General features: G+C 42.9%; 1 protein-coding gene across 1 annotated transcript in view; it reads left to right on the plus strand.

The window, feature by feature from the left end:
• The window catches only part of FASN (fatty acid synthase), a 36,114-nt gene that overhangs the window by 17,607 nt on the left and 4,744 nt on the right, over positions 1 to 13,763 (plus strand). Inside the window, exons 20-41 of the mRNA NM_205155.4 lie at positions 237 to 416; positions 642 to 845; positions 1,891 to 2,201; positions 2,350 to 2,739; positions 3,251 to 3,415; positions 3,644 to 3,762; positions 3,868 to 4,022; positions 4,345 to 4,548; positions 5,450 to 5,600; positions 6,115 to 6,293; positions 6,533 to 6,652; positions 6,793 to 6,915; positions 7,548 to 7,771; positions 7,997 to 8,195; positions 9,192 to 9,343; positions 9,802 to 9,893; positions 10,045 to 10,196; positions 10,458 to 10,697; positions 11,475 to 11,663; positions 12,176 to 12,403; positions 12,860 to 13,080; positions 13,658 to 13,756. Coding sequence (NP_990486.3) covers positions 237 to 416; positions 642 to 845; positions 1,891 to 2,201; positions 2,350 to 2,739; positions 3,251 to 3,415; positions 3,644 to 3,762; positions 3,868 to 4,022; positions 4,345 to 4,548; positions 5,450 to 5,600; positions 6,115 to 6,293; positions 6,533 to 6,652; positions 6,793 to 6,915; positions 7,548 to 7,771; positions 7,997 to 8,195; positions 9,192 to 9,343; positions 9,802 to 9,893; positions 10,045 to 10,196; positions 10,458 to 10,697; positions 11,475 to 11,663; positions 12,176 to 12,403; positions 12,860 to 13,080; positions 13,658 to 13,756 — 4,097 coding nt within the window. The remainder of the gene's footprint in view (positions 1 to 236; positions 417 to 641; positions 846 to 1,890; positions 2,202 to 2,349; positions 2,740 to 3,250; positions 3,416 to 3,643; positions 3,763 to 3,867; positions 4,023 to 4,344; positions 4,549 to 5,449; positions 5,601 to 6,114; positions 6,294 to 6,532; positions 6,653 to 6,792; positions 6,916 to 7,547; positions 7,772 to 7,996; positions 8,196 to 9,191; positions 9,344 to 9,801; positions 9,894 to 10,044; positions 10,197 to 10,457; positions 10,698 to 11,474; positions 11,664 to 12,175; positions 12,404 to 12,859; positions 13,081 to 13,657; positions 13,757 to 13,763) is intronic.

Genomic DNA, 13,763 nt, shown 5'->3' on the forward strand with positions numbered 1-13,763 from the left:
AGTTTGTATTAATCATCCACCTAACTATGCTTCATGGAGTAACTATGTTCTTAGTGTGATAATGGAAAACAATTAAAATGGTTGACAGGGCGTTAGGAAAGCTGTTATTTCCAATGTAGGACTGATTGTTGGAGTTTACAGGGGAAGCTGGGTGCATACAGCAGGCTGTAGTTAAGCAGTAGCTTCCCACATCTACGGAATGACGAAATCACAGGCTTCCCCTTCTTCTTCTGCAGGAAGTGCAGGGAAAATTCTGTGGAATGGAAACTGGGTAACCTTCCTTGACACCCTGCTACACTTGATAGTCTTAGCAGAGACTGGGCGCAGTCTACGATTGCCCACCAGGATTCGCTCAGTGTATATTGACCCTGTGCTTCATCAGGAGCAGGTGTACCAGTACCAGGACAATGTAGAAGGTAATGTCTTCTGTTCTTGGGCTTTTAGCCATTGCTTCAAGTGCTGTGTGTGAATGTTTGACTTCCTAATAAGTAGAATGGACTGTAGGGGCCCCTCTTATTCTCCAACCTTTTCTACGGACCCCTCTGTAACAGTCTGATGTAGCACCTGCTGTTTATATGATCACCTTGAGTAATGTCCTTAGGATGTTTGATGCAAACTTACATTTATTTCCTGTCTTTCAGCTTTTGATGTTGTTGTTGACCGCTGTCTTGATAGCCTCAAAGCAGGAGGTGTTCAGATCAATGGACTTCATGCCTCGGTGGCACCACGGCGACAACAGGAGCGGATCTCTCCCACTCTGGAAAAATTCTCCTTTGTTCCCTATATTGAGAGTGACTGTTTGTCTTCCAGTACCCAGCTTCATGCCTACCTGGAGCACTGCAAAGGTAGTGTGGCGTTGGTTTGTTTTCACAACAAGGGAATCTTCCAGCCTGCTAGATTGGAGGGAAGCTGTTCATACCACTTTAACACTTAGAACATGTAAGAAATAATGTTGGTCTCTGTACAAGACTTCATGAAGAGTCCTATGTCTCTATGCTTGCTAGAAACTTAAAAGCTGCTTCTGCCTCACATACTGGTAGGATGTGAGTGGGAGTAAAGCTGACATGCATGGACATCCACCCTTCTGTATCAGTTGGTGTGTCAGATGGCAGAACCCTCCCTCTGAAAATGAAATGAGCTCCTTCATGGAGAAATCCAGTCTTAACTCCAAGTGTTGTGAAGAAAGCCTATTTCCTTTCTTTTGGCTTTCTTTTGTGTTTATTTTTCCTATGAACTGTATGGTATGTCAGGTGGCATGTCTGTTCCCATTTAGTTGTAAGTACAAGAGTATATCCAAGGAGAAAAAGTGTTTTGGTGAGACATGCAAAAGAAAGTTTGTGTTTGCCATAAGAACAGAACCGAAGAGTCTTAATCTGTTGTGAAGCCAGTAGCATAGAACAGTGCTCTTTGGATGGGGAAACATCTGCTGTGCCCCGCTCATCACCTTCTGAAGTGTAACTTTGTCAGAGTATCTTTGTCGCTGATCTCATTCAAGATGAGCTGTTTTTTATCTGTTTATAAAGCAAGAAGTCGTCTTCTGACTTCAGCATGTATGGAAGTTTAGTATTTTCCTCCACAACTGCCTAAAGCTCTCACCCATCAGAGACTTTCTGTTAGTTGGAGCCTTTCCTTGGGTAGTTTTGGTGGTTTAGATTGCCTTGGCATTAGCCTGCTTGTCTGGGGGCTGCAGCTTCTGTGTGATCTGTGATTATGAGAAGGTGCAGAAGCATGCACTGTGTCTTTGTGACTAGACTGGTGATACAAGGTGCTCTGCCTTGTGCTGCTCATCAGCTGGTATAGCAAAAGCAGGAGGGGATGCTCTCCTTGGGAAGAAGAAAAGAATCTTCTGAAAATTTGACTCCTCCTTTATTACTTTCTTCTATTCTGCAGGCCTGATCCAGAAATTACAAGCTAAGATGGCATTGCACGGAGTCAAACTAGTTATCCATGGCCTAGAAACCAAAGGGGCTGCTGCAGGATCCCCACCCGCACAGAAGGGCCTTCAGCATATCCTTACTGAAATCTGCCGTCTGGAACTGAATGGAAACCTACATTCTGAGCTGGAACAGATTGTGACTCAGGAGAAGATGCACCTCCAGGACGATCCCCTTCTCAATGGCTTGCTGGATTCTTCAGAGTTGAAGACTTGCCTGGATGTGGCAAAGGAGAACACGACCAGTCACAGGATGAAGATAGTGGAGGTTAGCTGAGAGGCTGGGGTGGGACCACAGCTGATGTTTGCAGGTCTCCCATTAACCTAATATTACTTCTATTGTTCCAATTATAATTCTGAGTACTGTTCATTTTTAATCTTGATTTCCTCTCTCCCTATCCTTTGTCTTCTTATAGGCTCTGGCAGGAAGTGGACGTCTGTTCTCTCGTGTCCAAAGTATTCTGAATACTCAGCCCCTGTTGCAGCTGGACTACATTGCCACTGACTGCACCCCTGAAACTCTTTCAAATGATGAAACAGAGCTGCACGATGCTGGAATCTCCTTTAGCCAGTGGGATCCCTCTAGCCTTCCCTCTGGAAATCTGACCAATGCTGACCTGGCAGTATGCAACTGTTCAACAAGTGTTCTGGGGAACACAGCTGAAATTATCTCTAACTTAGCAGCTGCAGTGAAAGAAGGAGGGTTTGTTTTGCTGCACACCCTTCTTAAAGAGGAAACTCTTGGAGAAATTGTCAGCTTTCTTACAAGTCCAGACCTACAGCAGAAGCACAGCTTCCTGTCTCAGGTAAATGACCTGGAAGTGCAAATACTTCCTCAGTGGTTAGTCTGGAGTCTACTGCTTGCATGCTTTATTGTGATAAATATTAAGGTGTTCCTCCAGAGAGCCTCAAAGTAAAGCAACATATAAAAGGAACACATTCAAATCCTGTGTGGGATTTGACGGTATGGTTACTACTCTGGCTTTTGAATATCTGCTTGTTGGTAAGACCATACCCTAGCCAGGGCTTTGGGATGCTTGTACTACTGCATTCAGAGGATATTTTAGGGAGGAAGGAATAGTTTAGACACAAGATAAAATAGTCTAATGCAAATCAAATACATATTTGTGCTGAGGCAGTACAAAACTGATGCCAGGATGTCAGCAAAAGGAAGAAGGTGGTGGATGGCCTGGTTTTTCATGGTGAAGTGGTTTTTGGGCGGACTCAGCATGGAGTACAGGTGGTGGCTTGTAGTTTTCATAGATTTCATTTAGTTTTTCAGTTTTCTGTTAACTGCGGTTGTACTTCCACTGACAGGCACAGTGGGAGGAGTTATTCAGCAAGGCCTCGTTGAATCTGGTTGCAATGAAGAGATCTTTCTTTGGCTCAGTTATTTTCCTGTGTCGACGGCAGTCCCCTGCCAAAACACCCATTCTTCTGCCAGTAGATGACACTCATTATAAGTGGGTTGACTCCTTAAAGGTGAGAATTCCAGTGTTTGGGATATTTGGCTTTCCAAATCTTTTCTTAACGAGATTTAATTTAGCAGTGTTATGAGGGGAGAGAAGGAGGTGATGGGAGGGAAGGAGGAAGAAGAGTTTGTTTGGTTGTTTTTGCTTGAAGTACAACTTATTCATTTCTGCCTTGAGAATACAAGGGATATTTCCTTTCTGTGATTTCATGTAAAACAATCTGGAATTTGTCCCGTAGGAGATCTTGGCTGACTCATCAGAGCAGCCTCTGTGGTTGACTGCCACCAATTGTGGGAACTCTGGAATTTTGGGTATGGTGAACTGCCTCCGCCTGGAAGCAGAGGGCCACAGAATCAGGTATGAAATTATGCCCACGAGTCACACTTGGAGATGAGATGTTTTTGATAGATTCTATTCAGGCTTGCGACAAAACAAACCAAAATGTCAACTCTTGGCCTCTAGGTGTGTGTTTGTTTCCAACCTGAGCCCTTCATCAACTGTCCCAGCCACTAGTCTTTCTTCCCTGGAGATGCAGAAGATTATTGAGAGAGATCTGGTGATGAATGTGTATCGTGATGGAAAGTGGGGTTCCTTCAGGCATCTCCCATTGCAGCAAGGTACCTTCTTTGAGGATCACTTGCAGGGCCTAGAAGAATAGTCTTTAGATGTATGAGTAGCTATTGTTTCACGTTTTTAAACTATTAATAATAAAAGGATAACTTGAAATTCTTCTGTTCCAGCTCAGACTGAGCAATAACATGCTCTGGTACCGGGAGGAGGGATAAAGTACTTAGGATATGGGTAGAATTGCAGGGTAAGAATGGGATTTGTGGAGAGCAAATAGAGGAGAGCGTAGCAATTACAAAAGGAGTTTATTCCTTCTGGAAAGTGTATGCCTGTGGCAATGTGTATAGAGTTCTTCTATTCTTCCTTCTGCAGCTCAGCCTCAGGAGCTGACAGAATATGCCTACGTAAATGTGTTGACTCGTGGAGATCTCTCTTCCCTTCGTTGGATTGTTTCCCCACTTCGACACTTCCAAACAACCAATCCAAATGTTCAGCTCTGCAAAGTCTACTATGCATCTCTCAATTTCCGGGACATTATGCTGGCAACAGGAAAGCTTTCTCCAGATGCTATCCCTGGTGGGTTAAAATGACACTGGAAGAATTCATTCATATAACTTCAGTAATTCTGATTATGCAAAATATATTGGGTTTTATTTAGCAAGAAAGTACACTAAGAGAGGAAGTATATGTCCTTAGTGTATGGTCCTGAAGTAAGGCTTTATAAATGCTACTTCAGTTATGGCCCCACTTCTCACATGGCAGAGTCACTGAGCGTTTGCTGGGAGGAAACATTATTAACCCCATTGCATAGATAGTAATTGTGAGGTGAAACATCTAGATGGAAATTCCAGTGATGGATGGATGAGATACGTGCTAAGCTGAAGCTGAGGAAGCTGGCAGTTGCAAGACATGCTTTGCTTTTATGGAAAGAAAGTGCAAGGTGTAGGATCTCCTATCTACAAAATGGAGACTGTGATCTCGTAAGGATTTGTGTAATGTCTGAAGTGGTTTTAAAGCTCTATTTAAACAAACAAAGTATAACTTACCCAAGTTACTTGATTAGGACTGGATTTCCCTTCATGACTGAGATCAGGCTGTATTTAAAACAGGTGTTCACAGAAACAAAGGTTTTGCTGTGAAGCTATTTTCCCTGCGTTTGTCCTTTCTAGTTAATGCTTATTTATTTCCAAAGAGCAACAGAAATGACTTTGGAGCAGGATATTGTAGTGAAATTTCTCAGATAAAAGCTGGAAACTAAAGCAGTATTGTCAAGGGTAGAGAGTAAGAGATTTAGTTCTTTTCTGTTATTCTTAATGAGGCATTAACTATGGTGGCTAACGATCGGTGTATATAATAAACAAATCCTAGCTCTTTATCTAAGGTTCTAGATTTCAAGGGCTATTATTGTAGGAAATTCTTGACCAAAGGATTTTAGAAGAGAAGTTTTCCTTTATAAAAGACATTTACCTTCCTGTAGGTAACTGGACGTTGCAGCAGTGCATGCTGGGCATGGAGTTCTCAGGACGGGACCTGGCTGGAAGGAGAGTGATGGGATTGCTGCCAGCAAAAGGGCTGGCGACAGTGGTGGACTGTGACAAGAGGTTTCTATGGGAAGTGCCTGAAAACTGGTAGGTTAGCTTCTGTTTTCTGTTTTATTTATGTGGATAAGCTTTGCCTTGCTGCTTGAGGCTGATGACAACCCTGGTCTGACGTGGGTAGATCTCGCTCTGGGAAATCAGACGAGCTGTGGTCTCATGAGCAGCTGTGAGATTTGGCTCAATCATCTGATTGACTGCAGCACTGTTTTTTGTGTTGTTCTGTGCAATGATTTTTCCATCTATTTCTTGTGGTTTTGGCTCTTTCTATTTTTCTATTTTCTAATTTTCTAAATTCTCTATTTCTGTATAAGCAAAGGTTTTTGGTATTGAATATGTTACTGATGAGTTAATAAAACATTCCTGCAGAAGAAAAGGCCCTTAGCACTGTATGGCCACTGTGGCAGTCAGCTCTGTGATTGAGAACCATTTATATTCTTTGGTCCATCTTGGCAGGTTAAACCTTCGTATTTCTGAAAAGCAAACTTCATCAAGGGAAGGTTTTCCAAGGCTGAATATGTCTTCTCCCCTTTGCTTTGTTTCTTAGGACTCTGGAAGAAGCAGCTTCGGTGCCTGTGGTTTATGCCACTGCTTATTATGCTTTGGTGGTTCGAGGTGGTATGAAGAAGGGGGAGAGTGTCCTCATTCACTCTGGCTCAGGAGGTGTGGGCCAAGCAGCCATTGCCATCGCCTTGAGCATGGGCTGCCGTGTTTTTGCTACTGTAGGTGAGTGTTGAGGATCTAGTCTACAACTGTAAGACTTAATCTATTTCTGGTCACTACTCTATGCTGTACATGAACAGCTTTTGTCCTAAGGTTTGACACATTGAGAGCTTGAAACCTTTGAAGCAAGTGCTCAGTGGCTGCTCAGACTGCAGATGTTTCCCTGTTGTTTTTTTTTTAATCACTGAAGAATTAACATGGGAGTATTGCCATCACTGTCATCTTATGTTTTCCTCTTCCAGGCTCTGCTGAGAAACGTGAGTATCTCCAAGCAAGGTTCCCACAGCTGGATGCTAATAGCTTTGCCAGCTCCCGAAATACAACCTTTGAGCAACACATACTGCGAGTTACCAATGGGAAAGGTTAGTTTGAGGAGTATTTTTCCTTCTTACTCAGCTATGTCGTGTGATGCAGTTGTTTTGTCTTCAGGCATTACAAGTTGGTAGAAAATGGGTAGGCTCTCAGAAGAGAGTTTCTCCAATAGTTTCTTCTTTCATTACAGGTGTCAACCTTGTGTTAAATTCCTTGGCAGAAGAGAAGCTCCAAGCCAGTTTGCGTTGTCTTGCTCAACATGGGCGCTTCTTGGAAATAGGCAAATTTGATCTATCAAACAACAGCCAGCTTGGTAAGATGGGGCTTCAGGAAATAAGTCTCCCTATGTTTAAGCAAGCAGGAAAGCACAACCTATCATAATACAGACTAATATTCAAATTGAGAAAAACATGGAGCTGCGACATTTGTTTTGTAGAAGCTGTGTGTTAAATGCATCGTTGCAAAGTTTGTTTCACTTTTATCACCAACAATTTGTGGAATGATTGTATGTACCCAATGTTGACAGCCTCACTTTTTATGGTAACTAAATTAAAATAATAATTTAGCATCAGTAAAAGTTTCCTGTGAAGAAGAGTTTGTGTAGAAGGACAGGATGTACGTGGGATTCTGGCTCCTCTATCACCTCTGACTCACCTGTCACTATTACAAAACATCCTTTTTAATATCAATTTGACCATGTCATTGCTTGTCCTGTTGACAAAATTCTTGTAGGTGGAGTTTATGTTAAGTTAGTCTACTCGTAAGAGAACAGCCTAACGAATACAGCCTTTGGAGGGTATATGCAAGAATGAGTTTTCTAGCAAGCAGTACTGCTTTGCTCCTCAGTTTTATACTGTTGACTTACACAAAAATGATTCTAAAAAAGATGGATTCTGTCTTGAAGTGGCAGCAGCACCAGGTGGTAATGATGTTGCTTTTTTCCAGGAATGGCTCTTTTCCTCAAGAATGTGGCGTTTCATGGAATCCTGCTGGATTCAATCTTTGAGGAAGGAAACCAAGAGTGGGAGGTGGTATCAGAGTTGTTGACAAAAGGCATAAAAGATGGTGTGGTAAAGCCCCTGAGAACCACAGTCTTCGGTAAAGAAGAGGTAGAAGCTGCCTTCAGGTTCATGGCACAAGGAAAACATATTGGCAAAGTTATGATCAAGGTAACAAGATAAGGATGTTGATTCCCTAATGCCTGTCATCCTCTGTAGGTGACTGTATTGGATATTTTGATCCAGTTCAACTTGAAGTTGTGTAACAGCATGGGGTTATGGCTTTTGCTGCTGACACTGTGGCATGTATAGCTGCATATGGAAAGACAGGGAATGTGTTTGTGCATCCAGTTTTAATGTGCTTTTTGATGTTTTTTGTTTGTTTTGTTATGGAAGATCCAAGAAGAGGAGAAGCAATATCCTTTAAGGTCTGAACCAGTAAAACTCTCTGCCATCTCCCGAACTTCCTGCCCACCTACCAAGTCTTACATCATCACAGGGGGCCTAGGAGGATTTGGGCTTGAGTTGGCACAGTGGCTAATTGAGAGAGGAGCACAGAAGCTTGTACTGACATCTCGATCTGGCATACGAACTGGTAAGCAAAAACCACAGAGGGTGGAGAACACATTTTCCTTTCAGTTGACCTCATTTTGTTGTTTCTCTCAATTTTTTTAGTGTTTTATCAGCAAATAAGAATGTCTTCATTATTCTTTTACCTCCCTCATGTGTACGTTCTCTCACTTCAAACAAGCTGTGACTCCTTTAATTCTAAAGGGTGAAGTATCTTTGAAGTCTGCCTCTTTTTTTCCAGCTACTTCTGTCTTCTTTTTTTATGCATCCTAAATCTATCAAACCATGTTTGCCTTTTTCTCCCTTACCCAGGATTTTTTTTTCTGCATTCTTAATTTTTAGTTTTATTCCCTTTATGAAGTCTTTATCCAGCTACATCACTGCTGTGTTCAGTGGCAGTGGCTTCGCTAAAGATGCTCTTTCCCTTAAATTGAGTGTGGTTGATCGCTTTTGCTCCTTCAGATACCTCGTGTAAAAATCTACACCCTGCTATCTGATAACACCAGAAACTTTTTTTACTCAGTTTTGAGTGGATAATTTGATTGCAGTCTCAGTGCTGAGATTTCTTATCAGTGGTAGTCTTCAGTGCTCCCTCAGTGAAATTCAGCCATAACAAAACTTATGCCTGTACAAATTTCTTTGTTTTTGCAAGTTCACAATTTGACAACTTCTGCAAATGTAGTTCAAATCCTTTTCTACCTCTCAAGTTCTGGTTGTCCTACTGTTGCCTGCTGTCTTGCTCTAATCTTGCCACTTTGTCCTGTCTTGGCATATAAATTCTTAAGTTCTCTTCAGTCATGCTCTATCATAAACAGATCACAAGGAGTGTTTATGATACTCTGAAACTTAAGTGATTTCTGTCTACCATTCAGGTTTTGTCCAGTGTTCCTCTTGTAGCTGAACTGGGAATTGTTTAGCTATTCAGTCCCTGTCTCGTCTTCCTGACTACTGTAGGAAGCAGATTAATAAAAGCCAGGTGGTTTGAATGCTTCATCCCAGATGATGATGTTTGTTTGTTAAGGCTACCAGGCTAAATGTGTTAGAGAATGGAAGGCGCTGGGAATCCAAGTGTTGGTCTCTACCAGTGATGTTGGAACTCTAGAAGGAACGCAGCTTTTGATAGAAGAGGCTTTGAAGCTCGGACCAGTTGGGGGCATCTTTAATTTGGCTGTGGTAAGTGCCAATAAGGCTTAGAAACTTGTAAGAGACAGCAGACATTGAGGTGGCTTTTACCACTTCTGTACAGTTTTAGGTTCTGTCTCTGTTTCAAATGGTGTTTTGCTTTGGCCTGAGGTAATGACTGAAGGCTTTTGGGTCTGGCCCCTTAACCTGGGAAGCAACAATATGTGACCAGCCAGCTCAGTTTTGAGTTAAAGTGAATGTTACCCGTGTCCTCTAGGGACAAGAGCCCTATATAAAGTTTACCAGTTGAAGACTGCAGTGGCAGTGCTGAAAAGAGCAGGCTTACCAATAGATATATCATGAAATACAAGAAGGCTAACATCCAGGATATGTCTGTGCTGTAAAACTAGAAAAATGCATTGTGTAGTGATATCCTCTTGTATCTGTGATAAATTTAAACAGAAACTGAGATACTGATACCATTTGTTTGTTTTAAACCCATCTGATAGGTCCTTAAAGATGCCATGATTGAAAATCAGACCCCGGAATTATTCTGGGAGGTCAACAAGCCCAAGTATTCAGGCACCCTTCATTTGGACTGGTAGGTATCTGTAGAAGGGACAGATATGAGCTGTGTTTATGGTCACTGAGTTGACCAGACTCGGCTATTTAGTCTTATAATTAGCTTTCCACAGCAACACGTGGTTTCCAGTTTTTCTGATGGGTTTCTCTGTCACCTGTTCTATCCCAAGGGTGACTCGTAAGAAGTGCCCGGACCTGGACTATTTTGTTGTATTCTCCTCTGTAAGCTGTGGAAGAGGAAATGCTGGGCAAAGTAATTATGGCTTTGCTAATTCTGCCATGGAGCGTATCTGTGAGCAGCGGCATCACGATGGGCTCCCAGGTAAGATGGCTTCATTCACTGCACAGAAGAATCTTATCCTCCCAGACATTCAGAGGAGAACCAGCTCACCGGGAATCTGTGTCTGGAGTGATGAAGGCTGTTTCCTGTTGCAGCTGTTAACCTGAGTCATTCAGATGTGAATGAAAATGGATTATTTAAATAGTACAAGAGAAATGCAGACTTCTGCTTAGCTCCCTTTTGTTGCTGCTATGTGCTTAAATTAGTTGCCTAATGTGTTCTTCATTGTGATTTCTCCTCCAGGCCTGGCAGTCCAGTGGGGAGCCATTGGTGATGTGGGCATCCTGAAGGCAATGGGAAACAGGGAGGTTGTGATTGGGGGAACCGTTCTCCAGCAAATCAGCTCCTGCCTGGAGGTGCTCGATATGTTCCTGAATCAACCTCATCCTGTTATGTCCAGTTTTGTCCTAGCAGAGAAGGTCTCTGTGAAAAGTGAAGGCGGAAGTCAACGGGATCTTGTAGAAGCTGTTGCTCATATCCTTGGTAAATGCAAAGTCTAGCAGTTGCATATTTGGTGCTCATTTTTAGAAGGGGTCTTGCTGCAGTATGCTCTGATTGGGATAGTGTTTTCAACCCACACTGGGAGGAAAACAGGGACTGATGTGCAGTACCTCAGCCTCTGATTGTTTCTAGAAACATCCTTTGCCTTAGCAGTCATGGAGATACTGCTGGTATGATTATTTCCTCAGCAGTTTGCATGAGAACCTGAGAACTGTGTGATAGGGTGTGACTCGAGGTCCATCTATTCCAGTATTTTGTGTCCAGTAGTGACCAAAAATTTGTTTCCCTCATTAAGCCATGCTGCCAGGTAGGAGAGGACTGGGCAGCAGCCAGTGACATTTTGTCCTCTCTCAGAGTGCTGGGTAGCTTGGGAAGAGGTCTAGGAAGTGAACCTGCTTCAGCCTAGAGTAATACACCTTGTCAGGTCTAGGGCTGTGCCTTCAGTTACAGCCTCCATAGGTGGAACTTCTGTAGTTGGATGTTTGAACTTCTAGATCTGAAGTGCCAGTGTTCACAGCTATGTAGCTGTGACTCATATATTGCCTGTCATAAAGCTGTGCACATTTAACACACAATCTAAATAGTAAATCAGAGGTGGATTGTAGAAGAGGTGATTTTTGAAAGCATTAGGTGACCTTGAATAGTAAATTCTGCCCTGTAGCTGTGCTATATTCGTGTTCAAGGAAAAAGTGAAAAGCTGAGAAGATTGCTTTAGAGAGATCTAGAGCTCAAGTCTTTTGTGTGCTGTTGTATCCTCAGGTGTTCGTGACGTGAGCAGTCTGAATGCTGAGAGCTCCCTAGCAGACTTGGGCCTGGATTCCTTGATGGGTGTGGAGGTGCGCCAGACGCTGGAGAGAGACTACGACATCGTAATGACCATGAGGGAGATCCGACTCCTCACCATCAACAAACTGCGTGAACTGTCCTCCAAGACTGGGACAGCAGAGGGTATGGTGTCTGGATTAGGGTTGCTACCCATCAGCTGAGTCCAAACAACTGTGCTCTGAACCTGTTGCTTTCATCTCTGGTGACATAAGCCTTTATCAAATCGTGAAATAGTATCTGATTATAGCTGAAAGGCTTTTTTATATGGCAAACGTTGTGCTAAAATATGGTGACATTAAGTTAGGCCCATTGGTTCCAGGGAAGGAGTATAAGAAAGGCTATGAAAGCTGTTGTGCTGCCTGGATAGGATCTGTCTGCATGAGTATTCTTACACAGCTGTGTGCAGGATGTGATTTGAGACCTTCTGCTTTTTTGTAGAGTAGTGGCCATAATGTTATGTTTACTGCAGCCAAAAGCATGGACAGCTGCCATAGAGCAACTGACAGTGCCTTGATTTAGTGAGCCAGTGGGCTAATCCAGAGCAGTTCTCAGCACCTCTTTTAGGGCTATTGCTACATGACCAAGTCTCTGATCCTGTACCTAACTGTGTTTGTCTGCTGTGCTTTTCTTCAAAGAGCTGAAGCCATCACAAGTGTTGAAGACAGGCCCAGGTGAGCCTCCAAAACTGGATTTGAACAACTTGCTGGTGAATCCAGAAGGGCCAACGATTACCCGTCTCAATGAAGTTCAGAGCACAGAACGCCCTCTTTTCCTTGTTCACCCCATTGAGGGATCCATTGCAGTCTTCTATACTCTTGCCTCCAAACTTCATATGCCCTGCTATGGACTCCAGTGCACAAAAGGTATTTCACTTCTTCAGCATCTTGACTTTGTAAATCCAACAGTCTGAACTTCAGTTACTTCATAGAGGGAGTTTTGTTTCTAGACCCTTAAATGCAGAAGACCAAACCATCAGTGCCTGCAATCCATACAGTGTTGTGGCAAACAGCCCCAGGTAATGAGAAGTGTTAGGTTAGACTGAAGAGCTTATGTATGGGGAAAATGGAACAATTAAATGTTGCACTGAGTAACTTCCAGCAGATAAGCATTTGGGAGAGAAACAATGCATGGCCTTCTACCTTTTGCAGACTGGAAGCAGAACTGTTACCTGTCTAAAAGGAAAGTTGCTTACAATAATTTAGAAGCTTACTTCTAAAATAGCATGGATGTTTCTGATAAAGTTGTTCTGAGCTCTTGAGAATGCAGCTGTCACTCCTAGTGCCTGTTTCACCTGACTCTAACTTGCTTTCATGTTCTAGCTGCTCCCTTGGACAGCATACAGAGCCTGGCATCCTATTATATTGACTGTATGAAGCAGATACAGCCTGAAGGACCTTATCGCATTGCTGGATACTCTTTTGGTGCCTGCGTAGCCTTTGAAATGTGCTCCCAGCTGCAAGCACAACAAAATGCTTCCCATGCACTCAACAGTTTATTCCTCTTTGATGGGTCTCATTCCTTTGTGGCAGCATACACTCAGGTACAAAATACAGTCTTCTATCTGGGGAGCATTCTGTGCCATCAGGGAGGATGGGATGCTTGCTGTGAGCTTACTATTGTAGATATGAGCCATCTGAAAAGCTAAGACTTTTCTTGCCAGGGGAGATGGGACAGAGATGTAGGTAGTGGGCACTTAAGGATCACTTGAGGGTTGGAAGCGTATGGGGGAGTGTTCTTTGTGAACTGGCTAGGGCTGGCCCACACATTCTGCTTTTGCCATTGTAAATAGTAATATTAATGTCTTCTGGAAGACGTTTTGAGCCTCCAAGACAAGATCCTGAAGTAGATGTGCTGGAAAACCCTCCTTAGGTCTTCCTTTCCATTTTCATTATGCTTTCCAGAGGATCCTGGGTTTTGGGCAGTTGCTACCTGTTAGATGTGGTTTCTAATCTGTCCTCAAGATACCTTATCCAAGGCTTAGTTTCTATTTTTATTTATTTTCCTCCCCCCACCTCCCCCTCCTCTTTTCTGGTTCTTTATTCTGGAATGGTTTTTATCTAACACTCAAGCTCAGGTGTATCCCTCTCACAGCAGTGTTTTCCTTTTCTCTTTTTCAGAGCTACAGAGCAAAGCTGACCCAAGGAAATGAGGCTGCGTTGGAGACAGAAGCACTGTGTGCCTTTGTTCAGCAGTTTACAGGCATTGAATACAATAAGGTAATTC

This window comes from Gallus gallus, chromosome 18 (assembly GCF_016699485.2).
Source record: "Gallus gallus isolate bGalGal1 chromosome 18, bGalGal1.mat.broiler.GRCg7b, whole genome shotgun sequence".
Lineage (NCBI taxonomy): Eukaryota > Metazoa > Chordata > Aves > Galliformes > Phasianidae > Gallus > Gallus gallus.